Source organism: Myotis davidii, unplaced genomic scaffold (assembly GCF_000327345.1).
Source record: "Myotis davidii unplaced genomic scaffold, ASM32734v1 scaffold70, whole genome shotgun sequence".
Classification (NCBI taxonomy): domain Eukaryota; kingdom Metazoa; phylum Chordata; class Mammalia; order Chiroptera; family Vespertilionidae; genus Myotis; species Myotis davidii.
In genome coordinates, this window is record NW_006282434.1 from 1981135 (window position 1) to 1997617 (window position 16483).

The following is a 16483-nucleotide window of genomic DNA, read 5'->3' on the forward strand; positions in this document are numbered from 1 at the left end:
GAGCAGGCCTGCCAGCAGGTCGTTATCTCCCGAGGGGTCCCAGACTGCTAGAGGGCACAGGCCGGGCTGAGGGACATTTTTGTGCACCAGGCCTCTAGTCCTATATAATAAAAGCCTATTATGCAAATTGTTCAACTGGGAGTTCAACTGCTTGCTATGATGTGTGCTGACCACCAGGGGGTGATGTGGAACACGGCGGGCATCAGCGATGCAGTGCTGGCAGCAGGCGGCAGTGGAAGCGCTGCCGGCCCTGATAGGCCCCAATGGGCCGCGACAAGAGTGGGACCACAGTGGGATGGTGGAGCAGATGAGCAAGTTGGGCCAGGCCAAGGCAGGTGCAAGCGGGGACCCAATTGCCTCACCAATTGCCCCACAGGCAGGATGGTGAAGCAGGTGAGGGGGTTGCACCAGGCTATGGTAGGGTGCCAGGTGGGGCTATAGGGCTGAGAAGCTGGGGGCGCAAGCTGGGGCCCGATCCCTGCAGGAAACCTGTAGGGACCCCACCAGTGCATGAATTCTAGCACCAAATCTTTAGTACTTAATAAAAATGAGAGGATTATCTAAATAGAAACAAACTTTTCTACACTTTCAAATGTTATTTTTGTTGTTGTATTTACAAAAAACATTTAAGTACAATATTTTCAGACATAGACCACTGACTTTTCCTTGCTGTAATAGGTAAACGATACCTAAGCCAGCAAGAAGAGTTTTCTTATAATGGAATATTCTTCAGTCTTGAAAAGGAATTAAGTTTTGACACATGCCACATCATAGATTAACCTTGAAGACATTAGGGTAAATGAAGTGAGTGAGACAGAGAAGGACAAATAAATACTGTATGATTCCATTTACATACGAGACATAGAATAGGCAAATTTAAAGAGACACAAAATAAGAATAGAGGTTACAAGGAACTGTATAGGGGTTATTATTTAAGGGCTACATTAAACTTTTGGGGGGATGATGATAAAAAAATTTTAGATATCGAGGTGATTGGTTACATAACATTATAAATGCATTTAATGCTATGGAATTTTACAATTGTGAAGGGTTAAGATGAGAAATATGGATATTTTACTACAATAAAAGAAACAGGTAAGAATTCTGCCGAGATTTTCCTCTGAAGCCTGTGTAGAGTTAGGATAACTAGGTGCAAGTTCACTTCATTTGGATAGAATCGTATGAGCAAAAGCAGAAAGGCAAAAAATATTAGTCTTACCCAGGAAAGCAGTGAAAAAGCGAGCCAGAAAGGCCCGTTGGGGCTAGGTTATGAGGCTCTCCAAACCTTTAATGTTCTGCTTATTCTTGGAATCTGAGAAGCATGATTTGTTACTGTGTAGATTTAGGAGAGAAAGGCCGAAGAGTCTTCACATCTCTGTCCATGTACAAGGGATGGTGGAGAAGAAAGGCCGCGATCCAAAGGCACCGGATGGGCACTGGGCTTGTGGGAGGGGTGGGAGTAGACGGAACTAGAAGCATGACATGGTGACAAAAAGAACATGTTCTGGAGTCAGTCAACCCCGGGTTCAATTTCTGTATTCAAAACATACTAACTATGCAAACTTGGTCAAATTACCTACATTTTCTGAGTCTCATTCTCCTTGTGTGAAAATAATAGTAACTTTATATAGGGCTATTCCAAAGACTAGGGGATGGGGTGACAGGCTTCTGTAGACTTCAGATGGCCCTCAGAGACACCAGGGCTAGCTCCTTCCTTGGGTAATTTCTAAAGTGCCAGCTGAACACGAATGTCTGTGAAAGAATTTAGATTTTTCTTTCTGCAAAAATAAGTGATTCACAAAATTAAAGTTATAATTTATAGTTAATATATCCCTAGACAACTACTATAGTTAGTTTTAAGTATAAATAAAAATACCATAGCTAAAATAGATTTTCCTAGTGCAGTTATCTCTGGGACCTACTCAAATATTTTTGAAAGCTGAATTAAGCATTTCATTCCTCTTAGTTGCCATTTAGGGCTCAGGACCACGTATTTAAAAAATAGTGTCTTGTTGTCAGATCTAATATAAGGTCCCTCCAATTCCTCTTCCTAATCAGAGCTCTTTGTTAGGGTTTTACCCTGTGCAGAGTATGCTTCTGCTAAAGTGATTATGGCCCATACTCAAAAGTATGAATGCAAATTTGAAAACATCCCCCATGCTTTCAATAAGAAATAGTCTAGATGGTGGTAACTTGTGTCCCTTCCAGACTTTATGTCTTTATAACTAGCTTTTTCTTCTAATTATATTTCAGGTGACCCTCTTAGATTTTCTATTTTACATAATAACATTATCTGTAAATGAGGTCATCTTTTTGACTATTGTATCCTTATTTGTGCCTCCTGATGTAGAGTTAGATGTGCCAGGATGATGGTGGTCGTGGTCATCAACAGATGGAATATTAGTGTTTCAACATTTGATATGACATCACCATTTAGTTTGAATCCCATAGCACGCTTGTCACATCTTTCTTGTCACCTAGCTCACATAATATAGGAACTTCTGGGAAATGTCTTTTTCTCATTGAGCCTCTGCTCATTAAGGAGAGGGTCTTTTCTTATTCATCTCCATATACACAGTATTAGCACTGAGCCTGAACCAACGTGCGTGTAGATATGTATGGGAGGTACAAAAAGGGCCTTAATGTAGCAGGGCTCAATAAAAAGATCCCGAGGACAATAATCCAATGGGAAATTATGAACCTCTTTTTATAATTTCAAAGATCATTCACTGTCAGCTATTTCTCTAAAAAATGTTTTACTTAAAATTAATCAATATCTTGAATATTTGTCCTTTTGTTGATTCTTATATAAGAAAGCAGGAAGGAGATACAATTTAAAGCTCCATTTTACTTGTAATTAAAAGAAAAAGAAGAAGCTCAAATTCTGTTTAGATTGTTGATCCAAGTATGAATTCTTTAATTTTTTTCGTAACTTCCAGCAAACATACAAATAAATAAATCCAGGAATTAATAAGATTAACTAATTGGTTACTTTATAACTGCCCATAATACACAAAACAAAGGTAAATTTTATGTTGACTGTCTTTGGATGCTATTTCTTGGTATTTTCAAACAATTACTCTAATGTTATATGATCTCCTTTTCTTAGTACTTCTCATTTCACAATTTTTATATATTCCTGTTTTAAATAATGTTTGGCTCTTAATGTCACTCATGTATTTATTCATTTGTAAAAATGGGATATGAGATGGGCTGAATAATGTGAAAATTTCTTAAGGAAGAATTAAAATATAACAAAGAATAATTTACAAAACCAATCTGGTAGAAGTCATATTTATTGAAAAAAATTAATATCTTTGCTATAAAATTTGTAACAGGAATATTTACTGAATGTTTATTTTGATGCATAAACCTGAATATTACATACCAAATACAAGACAGTAGCACTAGTTTTTCCTTTATTTACATTTTATGAAAATTGTTACACAGTCCATGTTAAAAGAACTTATGATGGAGAATTGTTACATTAGAAAAATAATATTCTTGATAAAGCATTCCCAAGGAGTCCAATCACATTTTCTGCCTCTTCAATAAGGCAAAAGTCCCTGGAATAGCATATAACTTAATTTACAAAATACAATAACTGTTCAGACACATATTCAAGTTTTCTTTTGGTATGATTTTTCCTCACTGTAAAATTACTTTTTTCTCTCTTTTTTCCCCCTTTTTTGCTAAAACAGGAACATAGACTTTTAGGAAAATGTCATTGAATGATTTTAGCTATACATTACATATACAACTCTGTAGCCTAGCAACAACCATTGCTACACCATCATTAACTTTAAATATTTTGCTTGGTGAGCTCTTCTCAAATGTAGCATATTTTAAGATTTTGCCATTATTATGATTGTGGAATCACTGTTTGGTTTGCAGAGGAAACAGACCTGTCAGTGTAGAAGCTCTGTTTGTTTAGGGAACTGGTACACAATTACATTTCCACTCACAAGAGAACGCCACAGATGCAACTAAAGTCAGGCTCTGATGGCTCCGCCGAGGTCCTGCCCTGGACAACCCCAACCGCCTGCCCTCGCTGCACAGCCCCGCACGGGTGCAGCAGCTTCATTTCCAGACGTGTGTCAGGTTTGTTTTTCAGAGTTAGGTAGTTTTAATTCCTTCAAAGGCACACAACTTCCATCTTTTCTCCAGCGTTGCTCCCACGCCTGTGAATTCCTGTTTAAACATGCGAGGCAGCCTCATCAAAAGCATTTCAATTTCATTTGCAGATATCTGTTAGAAAAGAAGTAAAGTCCGTTTTAGGAAAGGAACTCATCTTAAAGGCGAGGGGCTGGGATGAGCTTTTTCAGTGCAATAAACAGCATGTGGTTTTATGTGTGTCTGTCAAGTAAGGTCCTTATGAAAGGAACTTGAGGAAAGCGCTGAATGTGATTCTTTCTCATTCTGTGAGCATGGGGTGGTGTGGGGCATGGGGCAAACAGACAGAAAATTCCAGGTTCACCCTTCAGATGGTGGCACCCTTGCTGGCAGTGCCACGCCTGACTAGCCCTCCCTTGATCTAAAAGGAGATGGGGGAGGGACTTAAGGGAGCTCCTAGTAAGTTACCACCACTCCCAGAAAACCATTGGTGCCCTCACCCTGCTCTACAACGGCAGCATTTGTATTAAACTCAGTGAGGGTAGTGAGGACATGGGTAGGCTTCTTGACACTCTCTAATTTCTTTCTCTACCTTTAACTTTCACTGGGACCAGAACACAATAAAGGATAAGGAACAGAAATAAAACCCAAAACCTACAGCAATAAATCTTCTTTTTTAAAATATATTTTTATTTATTTCAGAGAGGAAGGGAGAGGAAGAGATAGAAACATCAATGATTGGCTGCCTCCTGCACATTGGACCAAGTCCGCAACCCAGGCATGTGCCCTTGACTGGAATCAAACCTGGGACCCTTCGGTCCGCAGGCCAACGCTCTTATCCACTGAGCCAAACCAGCTAGGGCAAAAGTCTTGATATCTAGTTATAAAATCTAGGTAGATTTTTTAATTCAATTTTTTCTTCTACCAATTTTTAAATTTTATACTTTTTCATACCAATAATTCATTTCCTCTTAAAAAAAGAGCTAATTAACCACAATCCTGCTTGAACACAGCCGCTGTTCTTGTTTTCTTGTGCTTGCTTCCTCACTGTGCATGGGGGAGGCTCCTATATAGTGAGGTGACTAAGACCTTGGGTTTGGGGGTCTGACATTTCTGTTTGAATCTTCTGTCTACTATTGTTACACACTAGATGACCCCTACCAAGATAGTTAGTCTCTCTAAGCCTCAGCAAGTGGGAGTAACAACATTTCATTAGGATGTGTAAAGACCACTGGCTTAGCATAGATTGGGGCACATAGAAATGTTCGATGAATCAGACCGATTATTATTTTCCATTTGAGAGTCTACACTTTTCATTTAACACTATTAAGACAAATTTTAAAGAGAGATCAAAGAGACCAGGAAGTCAAATCAACTGTTGACTTATTAGTAATATTCACATGGAAAAGATTTCACATGGTGTATTCAATATTTCTGGGCCTATAAAACAAAACTTTAAGTAGTGGTAGTTCTAAAAGTTGAAATCAACTGTACTGTAAAATTTTCATGTGAGTTATTTTGAAATCTGAATATATTTCCCCATAAAACCATGCTAAATGGATAATTAGATTCTCAGATCAACTCACAAAAGCCTACTAAGCAGGTGATGAAAGGTTCACAGTGGTTTTGACAAGCATACTTCAATGAGCACTGTGCAAAACACCTCCACCAGCGTCCTCACTTCATGCAAACAACACTCCTGAGACTGCGAGGCAGCTGTTACATTCTCCATTTTATAGCTGGGAAACCGGAGTGAATTGCAGAACTGTTTTATGAAAGACAGACTTTGGGGTGAACCTGCTGCATGTGGTTGGGACCTGAGCACTGGCATGCCATAAGCTCTCCCCAGGACTGTAGTCGGCGGCAGGTGAAGACTCACGGGTGCAGCTGTTTTTTTAAAATATCAAGCACCTCGGGTACTTATTAAAAAAACAAATGATCTAACCCCTTCTCTGGAGACTCTGATTTAGCTGATCTTAGGGTATGGCCCAGATAATCTAATTTTAACAGTCACCCCAGGTAATTTGTATGTTCAGGCATATTTGGGCTAAGAATGAGAGCTTAAATCAGACAGGCTTGGATTTTAATCTGCACTAGTCCTCTAACAAACTGTGAGACTTTGGACAGGTCATTGAGTAGCTGTAATTCTGTTTCTTGGAGTGTATAATAGAAATAACAATATCGCTCCCAGTGTTATTGAGAAAATGATACATAAAATGTAGCACAATGCCTAACACAAGTACACTTTCTATATATACCATATGTTAATGCTGATAGATGTAACACACTAATATCAAACTTTTTGTGGTAAGTAGTTCAAGATCTGTGTTCCTAGGACACAAGACATAAGTACAGGGAGATATGCTGTCAAACTCCATTTCTAGTTGGTCTGGGAGGCAGTTTTCCTTCAGCTTTAAGGCCAAGTTCTCCTCCAAACAAGCTCCTGTGGACGAAGGGGCCACATGCTGACCTGACAAGCTCAGGAAAGGCCTGCGTGGCAGTCTTGCAAACTCAGAGCCCTAAAGTAACCACAAAGGATGGTCTGAAATTAAGCTTTAACTAAAAGCAGATATGATGGGTAGTTACATCCTAGGCCTTCTGTCTTTTTGCATCTGTAATAACATACCCTTGAAATGTCTGGGTAACTTGTAACTTCCCTTTTTCTGGACCCCTTGGGGCACAACCTAATGTGCTGGGTGCCAGGACAGATACCACAAATTCCTTCATTATCATGTTAATTGTTTCTGCCCCCACCTAAATATGTGTCTATCATTTTACTTTTTATCCAATCCCAGGGGTTTCCCTGCTTTGCTTTCTCCTGCTTCTCTAGTCCATCACCAATAAATTTCATGTAACCCACCTACATCCCTTTCCTTTGATTGCAATGTATAAATACAAATGTAACCAGTCATTCTCTGGAGCATTATCTGAATTCATTGAGGTTCTGCTTCCCGGCATATGTCGACATTTGGCTCAAATAAACTCACAAAAATTCTATATAGATTTCAATGGTTTTTTTACATTAACACTCTCTTCTTTCTTTGTAGGAGGACAGCACAGGATGAGCAGTCCTTCCTCAGATCAAGCAAAGACTATAGAGAAGCTGGCAGACCAAGGTGACAGCCCGTCCATCATAAGCTTGTTTCTAGCATAACTACCACCTCCCTTAGCCTTGTGCTATTCATTAGGAAGGAAGAAAAAGCTGAATTCTTTTTTTTTATTTCATTCAACTTAGAAGATTCTAAGGATATATTTTTTTAATCTTTATTGTTCAGATTATTACAGATGTCCCTCTTTTTTCCCCTCATAGTTCTCCTCCACCTGGTTCCCACCCCACCCCAGGCCCTCGCCACCCCACTGTCCACATCCATAGGTACTGCATACATGCATATAAGATCTTTGTCCAGTCTCTTCCCGCATGCCCCCATCCCCTTCCCCCTAAGAACTGTCAGTCCACTCCATTTCCATACCCCTGATTCTATTACATTCACCAGTTTATTCTGTTCATCAGATTTTTTTATTCATTTGATTTTTAGAGTCAATTGTTGATGGTATGGGCCTCTTTGGATTCCTTTTGTCTGGGATTCTCTGTGCTTCCTGGACTTGTAAGTCTATTTCTTTCACCAAGTAGGGGTAGTTTTCTGTCATTATTTCTTCAAATAGGTCTTCAATATCTTGTGCTCTCTCTTCTTCTGGCACACCCATAATATGAATGTTGGTACACTTGAAGGTGTCCCAGAGGCTCCTTACACTGTCTTCATATTTTTGGATTCTTTTTTCTTTTTTCTTTTTCGGTTAGGTGTTTTTGGTTTCTTCATATTTCAAATCTTTGACTTGATTCTTGGGATCCTCTAGTCTACTGTTGAATCTCTGTATATTCTTCTTTATTTCAGTCAGTGTATGCTTAATTTCTGACTGGTCCTTTTTCATATTTTTGGCATTCTCACTAAGATCCTTGAAAGTCTCATTGAGTTCCTTGGAGGTTTCCAGAAGATTCTTGAGTAACTTGAATTTTAACTGTGGTTTTGAACTCTATATCCAGTAGTTTGCTTTCTTCCATTTCTTTCATTTGTGACATGTTTCTTTATCTCCGAATTTTGGCTGCTTTCCTGTGTTTGTTTCTATGTATTGGGTAGCTGTTAAGTCTCCTTGAGTTGATGGAGTGGTCTTGTGTAGTAAGTGTTGTATAGGGCCCAGTGGCTCAGCTTCCCCAATCACCTGAGGTGGACACTCTTTGTGCACCCCTTTGTGGCCTGTGTGCACTGTCTTGTTGTAGTTAAGCCTTGATTGCTGTTAATATCATTGGTCTCCAGGCCAATTGGCTGTGAGGACCATCTGTGTCTACAATGGAAGAGCTGTTGTGCAGGAGACTCCCTTATGGGGCAGGACTTGCTTCAGTGGGACTTTGGTGCTCACTGAGTCTGCCCCTTGAGTGTGTCACTTATGGATGTGAAGAGTTGTAATCTGGTATGATCTTGCACTGACCACTGGGTACACTGGCTCTTGGATCTCCAAGGAGGTGAAAAGTCAGCCACTGCCTGGGGCCACCCAGCAGGAGTTACAGAAAGATCTGTAGATTCCTCCTCTTTGTATCAGGCTTGGAAGTGCCCAGATGAGGCACAGCTGTGAAGCAAAGCAGGCTGGTGTTGGTGCTGGTCTTGGTCCTTCTTTTGATAGCTTTGGGGCTCCCTTACCCAGCTGAAGCTTGTTTGACAGATTTTAGGCTGAGAAAGGACAGGCCATTCATATGCAAAAGCTGCTGTGCACAGCTTGGATGGGGTTATAAATTGGGTAGGGCGGGGTCTCAGGGAATCTCCAGGGTGAAGCAAACAGCAAATGCTTCCAGTCAGCTCTGCACTGCGGAGGTCCCAACACAGGAACAATGACCGTTGGGAACACCTCTGTCTGGAAGAAAGCCACCCTCACATTCCTGCCCTGATGCCAGACAGTCCAGTTTCTCCCCGTATGTGTCTGGGTCCCCCAGAGTCTCACCTCGCACTGGAGCTCAAAGCAAGTGGGAGCTTGTATCTCCCTCCCGATTAAAAAAGCGGCACACCTGGGTGCCAGCCCATTCTGCACCTCCGCACTGCCTACCAGTCTCAATGCACTCTTCTTCTTTACCTCTCTAGTTGTAGTACTTCCACTTAGCCAGCTTTCCCGAGGTTCTGGATGATAAGTTGTTAGGCATTTTAATTGTAATTTCGATGTGGTTGTGGGAGGCAGCAAGTACAGGTGTAAAGTTTACCTATGCCGCCTTCCTGGTTCTCCAAAGCTGAATCCTTGAGGGTAAAATAAAGACCTGATTTGAAGATAACATGTATGTTGGAGGCTAGCTGGGGTCATCAGGTCAGGCAATGCCACCCAGCAGTCCTGCAGCTGGTGGTAAAATGTGTAAAAACTATCACCCAGAACCTTTTGCTGCCAGACTTTTCTGAGTAAGGAGAGTGCCAGTAGGGGTTGTGTGGGAGGCAGTCGATCAATGATTCTCTCTCATCATTGATGTTTCTATCTCTCTCTCCCTCTCACTTCCTCTCTGAAATTAATAAAAATATATTCTTTTCTGAAAAAGAAAACATTTTCTTTAATCTTACTACACTCTCATAAAGGAGGGAATAATTTACAAATGAAGAAACTGAGGTCCAGAGAGATTAGGTACCTAGTGCAGGGTAACTCAGGGTAAGTGTGGAGCTGGGGTACAGATCCAGACTCCTTGGCCTTGGTCTGAACCACGGATGACAATCACAAATACATGCCACCGCAAAGCAGATGGTGACGGAGATAATGGACCTTCCCTGGAATTCCTAACAGGTCAACATGGGGACCCCGTGGCAGAAACTTCCTCAGCTGAATACCGTGATGACCCCCTGATGACCCCCACAGCAGGAACTTCCTCAACTCATGCCTTGCGCCCCTGGCCAAACACCTGTATAAAAAGAAATGCCTCCCTCCCTGTTGGCTTGAATTCACTGGCCCTGCCTTTGGGGCTCATGGATTTTCGCCTGGGGACACAGATTAAACCTTTCCTTTTCTTTCTTTCTGGCTGACTTGACTCTCTTTGTTTCCTGTGCCACTAACTTTACAAATACTTCAGAGTATTTAGGGCCCAGTGGCCCAACATCAACAGAAAAAATTGAAAATGCCCAACTCAAGAGGCTTGTATGCATCCATATGCTAATGAACCCCACAGGAACCTTTCACCAAAACAGCCAGTAGATCATGGGGAATCTTGTTTTCCATGGTTTCTTGACCTGAGATTAACTAATTTCAACCACAAAGGCAATAGAAGAAAGGTAGCTGCCATTTACTGAGTCCTCGCTGTGGACAGAGCACGGAATGAGTGCTTTATGTACATTATCTCATAGAAAGTTTACTAAACAAGCAAACAAACTCATCACTTGCTGGAAGAAAGAAACATAGAGGTAAAAGTTTGGATTCTACTCCTGGCATAACCATTAAACAGCTTCACCACCTTGTCTAAATCACTTTATCTTTTGGGTGTTTTTTCATTTTCAAGACAAAGAAATGGGGGAAAAATTCACTGAATGATCTGAAGACTTGGATCTGAGTGCTGGCCCCACCATCTTTCGGCAAGACATTTAAAATTAATCTGCCCACTAGGGTTGGGACAAAGATTTCAAACTGAGAGGATGTAGTAGGTCTTTTGGATACTTTAAGCACAAAACAAATGGCAGCCAGCACTTAGCACTTACTGTGTGCCAGATACTGTCCCGAATGCTGTCTATATATTGTCATTTAATACAGAGGGTAAAATTGAGGCACAGAGATGTTAAATAAGTTGTCCACGGACACACAGTGAAGTAGTGAAACTGGGATTTGAAATGCTTCTGAATTCCTACTTTGAATACCCAATTAGCCATTCCTCAGATTTTGACATAGCTAGAAATTAATATAATGGAAATTAGTGTCCTCAAAAGTAATTAACTCTAAGTTGATGTCCGTAGTGCACAGTGACAGCCTGATTCTGCCTTGAAGATGTAAATAATGTGGACAGGGATGTGTCACAATTATAGAACAGACCAGCTCAAATGAAAGTCTATCTAATATATCCATTTAATGAGGCTCTCAGCTGAATCCTGGAGTATTTCCTTAAAGATGTTTGTATCTCATGCCAGAAGAAAGTTCAAGGAGAAACTGCTTCCAGGTTAGGTTAATGGTTTTTAAACATTTTCCAAACCCAAATAAAATAACCTTTGTGACATATTCCATTTTGGATTTTGGATTTTCAACACAAATTCAAGAGAAAATTCAATTTGTCTTCCTTTTTTACTTTATGGCCAAAGAATTTTTACTTTACAAATATCTTCACTTATTTCATTTCCATTTTCTGAAATCTCAGTTTCCCACACATCATGTATTTGGTGGTCTAGAAGGTGAGGAAGGTTGTCATAAACAGTTTTATTACCTTCATACCCAGCTAGCTTTTGTTTCAAGAAATCAGGGGCTGTGCATTTTCAGCCTTTGATGCTGTCAGTAAACCCTCCCATCCCTGTGTTGCTTAAAAATTTCTAAGTCTAACATATATTCTTTTAGAAAGGATTAATTTTCTCTAATTTAAAAAAAAGAAGAAAAAAAAAAGAAAGATAATAAGGAATAAAGGCTCCATGTGTCAAAGGGGCTTGTGTGGTTGGTAATTTGTAAGGTCTGCTTGAATTTTTTTTCTCATTTGTTGACTCTTAGCCCAAGTCCACTGCCTCCTTGCCAGGTTTCTAAGCACATGTGTAAATTGACACAAGCAGACCTGAACCAATTTTATTATAAGGATGGTTGGCTCTACATCAGGCAAGGGGAGCCGAGGGACTCGGGGTTCTTGTCTGAGGCATAGGCTTTGTCAAGGCTGTACTGTCAGAGCAGCTGATTGTAAACCCAGATTTCCTTCCACAGGGTGAGCTGACTGGTTGCCTGTAGTGCACAGTTTTCACATCCCTGGGCAAAGGATGGCCTCAGCACAGGATACGTTTGCGGAGAGAAATACAGAAAGTGGGTGTTGGGGAGGGAAGGGAGTGGGAGATGGACATAGGAAGGAAGTATGGAAGAAATAAGGAAAGAAGGTAAGTGAGGAATGAGGAACAGAGGAAAAGAAAAGGAAAGAAGAAGGTAAATAGAAGGAAACAATTGGAAGGAGAAAAGAAAAGACCTGGATGGAAAAATGGGAGAAGAAAAAACAAAGAAGGGAGGAAGGGGAGAAAGAGGAGAAAGGGAAGAAATGTGGTAAGAAGAGTTAACGTGTCCCAGAGGGAAGCCACACGGATAAGCATGGATTCAAGGATATTTCCCGTTAATAATCATGACTCAGTGATTTCACTCTTCTCTAGCTCCTATATCACTAAATATTTGTTTGCCCAACTTCATTAGTTCATGTCTGATTCTCAAAATGGTTTGTAGATATTATACCATTTCCTCAACTAGACCACAAGCTTTTTGAGAGCAGGGTTCTTAAATTTCTTTTGTTCTCTGGCCATTCCCTGTTCTTCCTAGTCCCTAGGACAGTGCTGAGTATCTGAAAAGCAGTGAATTACCTGAGCATTCACTGGGTCCCTGGTAACTGCCAATTTCTCTTGCTATAGGTAAGCAACTGTCTTTTTTAAAATATATTTTTATTGATTTCAGAGAGAAAGGGAAAGGGAGAGAGAGATAGAAACATCAATGATGAGAGAGAATCATTGAACGGCTGCCTCCTGCATGTCGCCCACTGGGGATCAAGCCCACAACCGGGCATGTGCCCTGATTAGGAATCAAACCATGACCTTCTGGGTCATAGGTCAAAGCTCAACCACTGAGCCATGCTGGTTGGGAAGCAACTATCCTTTTATTCTTTATGCAGCCAAATGGAAGTATTGTTACTTCCAATGCTTGTCATATGTCATACATTTTCCTGAGGTGCTGTGATATCTATAAAACACATTCATTATAGCCTGTCTAAGCAATAGAAAAACTCATTCAATCATTAATATATTGTGAAAGGTAGTTATTTAGGAGAACATACATACTATTAAATATACATACTATTAAAAATTACTCAGGTGGGCAGTTTTACAAACACTACTGGGAACATTTCATCTACCATTTTCCCTAGCTAGTCTGGGAAAGAATGCTCTCCACTTAAGGCTGATCTGAATCTCCTTGAAATTGACCAGATATTTTAATTTTGTATTTTCAAGAGGTATGCTTTTTTTTCTTTCTTTCTTTTTTTTTTTGTACAGAAATGCAAATGGTTCAACCCTGTGATGGGAAATGTGCATGTGGCCATGCACCATACAGTGGTATCATGCCCAAATGACAGGCCTTTCTAAATCCTCCAGCATCTGCAGCTATGTTATGTCAAGTCTGGTTTTCAGAATCAAAGCTTCCACTCAATGGGCCTTGGGAAGAGGCTAAAGGTACATACTAGTAGAACGAGCAGCCAGACACACTTGGAGAACTGGGACTTAGTCTCCAAAAGAATTCACAAGTTGGGGGAGGGGCAGAGGGATCTGTCCCATTGGCCGTAGAAAGGCATGTTCACCTGCTAATGCTCACCTCTTTGCTCCTTAGGGTTAAAGGGTTCTGGGCTGATGTGGGAGAGTCTCTGTATTGATCAGAAACCATTTTCCAGATGGGGCTGCCATCTGAAGAGCTAACCTGCGTGGGCCCAGGACATGGTTTTTGACTCAGCACAGCTTCAGGGAGCCCCTACTGCCTTTTCCCTGTCTTCCTCTGAATGAATGGCTTACTTGGTCATATGCTATTGATACGTCAGAGCTGAGTGAATGAGAGTGAGTGGTTTAAAGGCAGCAGAGAAGAGAAAGATATGCAATTATCATTTTCAAGAGCAGGAATAATATTTAACTGGAAAATAGTCCATTATCGGGTTACAGAGTTTTAGGGAGCCTGTGCAATTTACCTGGCCAGGAGAACTTAAATTAATTCCTGTCTCTCCTTCCATTTCTCATCATTCTTATGCCTGTATGTGGCCTTTGGGGAAATCCTAATAAAAACAGCTGCAGGCTGGATTGAGCCTGTTTTCCTTGCTGTCATCAGCACTGGGATAGGCAGAATCTAAATGTAATTTAACAACATTTGTGGTGATGGCGATGGTGTCCTATGTGAAGGAAACTGTTGTTCCAAGTGGAATTTTTAAAAAGCTGTCCTACTGGAGTCAGCACCCCTCCACCCCCATGTTGTGAAGGGCAGGAGGAAGCCACTGCCTAAATGCAACATTGACCAAACCTTGTGTGTGAGGTGGGTGGGGGGAGGGCAGGTGCACCCGGCTGCCTCACTGGACAGCCTCAGCATGAACGGGCTGGCGGTGGCTCTGGCTCTGGCTCCGGGATTATGAGCCTTTCACAGCTGGTGCAGGGACAAGGCCCTGGTGGATACTTAGCCGGCAACCTTTCATTATTTTGTTTTCTGCTTAAAGCCCCGAGGATATGGAATCCCAGCACAGAGCAATAATTTGCTGTCTGGATTAAAAAGTCAATATCCTTTCAGCTTCACTGGGATAGAAAGAATATTTAGTTCAATCACTAGCACCCAGGAGTTTTTAAGTCAGAGCACTTTTTCCATATATTTTTTTACCTCGGGCACGAGAGAAAGGTTTGACATTTCTCCTGAGCATTTCCTTCAGGAGATGGAGGGCTGTCTGGGGGAGACCCTGTGTATTTCGTCATTATCTTGTAAATGAGAGTACCAGTCTGAGATGCAGTGGAATTCCCTTTGACCGATTCCCTTCCTGGAGGGCCCACATTTGATGACCAGAGACCAGGTAGGTGAATGCTCTCCTCTGAGATGTCTGAGGAGACCACACAGGCCTCAGCCGACAGACACTCTGTTTTGAGGGTGAGAATAAAACAAGAGCTTCTACTCCACCAAAATAATTAATTATTTATTAATTATTTCACACGTGTGCGTGTGCACACACATGCGCGCGTGCACACACACACACACACATACTTCACAGATGCACAGATCAGCAACCCACACTTGCTGGAGCAGATGGGACAAGCACCCTGGAATTCATCGATAAAGAACAAGTGTATTCTTTGGCCGTTTCAGCTCATACTAAAACCCAACAGCTTCTCCACAAAGGCTTCCCACTTAGGATTTCCACACAGGGGGGGAAAGACATCAACAATACAAGGGAAGACAATGGCAGCAATAAGAATAATTTCTTGAGGGCTTATTCTAGGCCAAACACATTGGTGTGAGCAGCATTACATCTAATTCTCCAGGCAAAGGTAGTGGACATATTAAGGAAGAATGGTATTGGTGAAGGAAAAAAAAAAGCAACAAAGAAGCCTTTCAAAGCATTATTTCAACAAAGTGACATCTCCAGCTCTCCCCTCTCATTTCATGTGAGCTAAAATGAGCATTTTCTAACACCTCCCTATCCATATGAGGGGAGCCCACCAAGAAGACACATTATGACTCTGAACTTCAAGAATCCTACAGTCTCCTCATTCCCTTTCACTCTGTTTGGTCTACCCATCACCAGCTGTGAGAGCATAAAAGGGCATGCATCTCTGTGACTAAAAAATACTTTTTATTCCAGATGACTTCTCTCAAAGGCAAAGAATAAGCCCTATTAGAAAGGTTAAACAGTTGTGGAATCATGAATTGGTAAAATCATTTGAATCAAAATAAGAACACAGTGTAGTGATGTAATTGATACTGACCATTGTATATTTAGAATGACAATGCGTGCATTTCAGGGTCATAGGACTGCTGGCTGTGCTCCTGGCCCTACTCTCCCCATGCTCTTTGTGGTGCTCTATGGAAGAGCTTCTTATTTCCATTTTTCTTCCCAGCAGGACGTTTAACAAGCTGCTCAGTGACAGGCCCTGCCTCTCGGTTTGATTCTGTGTCCATCCCTTTCTAGGGCCCCCACGGGCAGTACTGGTTAATGACATCACTTTATTTCGCCAGGGGCCCTCTCATTGTTCACCGGAATTCCATACATAACTTGAGCTCTTGTGCCCCCTCTCTTTGGGCACACAAACCCTGCAGTGGGCCAGGAGTACAGCAATTTGCAAATGGAAGAAACAGCCCCAGAGAAATGAGGAGTGATGTCCTGACTCTGGAAGTGACCTGGAGGGACAAAGCTGACTCAATGGTTATTTTTGTCATTTAGAGAATAATGCTGAAAAACAACCGTTAATACAGTTTTCTTGAGAGTTATATCAGATCTTTATGTTATTTGAGGTGATTTTTCCTCTCTTGTGTGGAGTCCTTAACAGAATTCTGTGAGAACATGGTCTAAGGATAATGGCCCATTAGCTACCCTGACCTGATTTCTCCCTTGTTTTGGGAACTTTTGAGACAACCTGCAATTTTAAATCGCTCATATGCTTTTTAAAGTAATTTGGCATCTGCT

The 16483-nt window shown here is 41.2% G+C and overlaps 1 protein-coding gene across 1 annotated transcript in view; it reads right to left on the reverse strand.

Moving 5' to 3' along the window:
• Positions 1-3685: 3685 nt before the first annotated feature.
• ENOX1 (ecto-NOX disulfide-thiol exchanger 1) overlaps positions 3686-16483 on the reverse strand; it is a 271625-nt gene continuing 258827 nt past the window's right edge. The window contains exon 16 of the mRNA XM_006752974.2: positions 3686-4248. Coding sequence (XP_006753037.1) covers positions 4117-4248 — 132 coding nt within the window. The 3' untranslated portion in view covers positions 3686-4116. The remainder of the gene's footprint in view (positions 4249-16483) is intronic.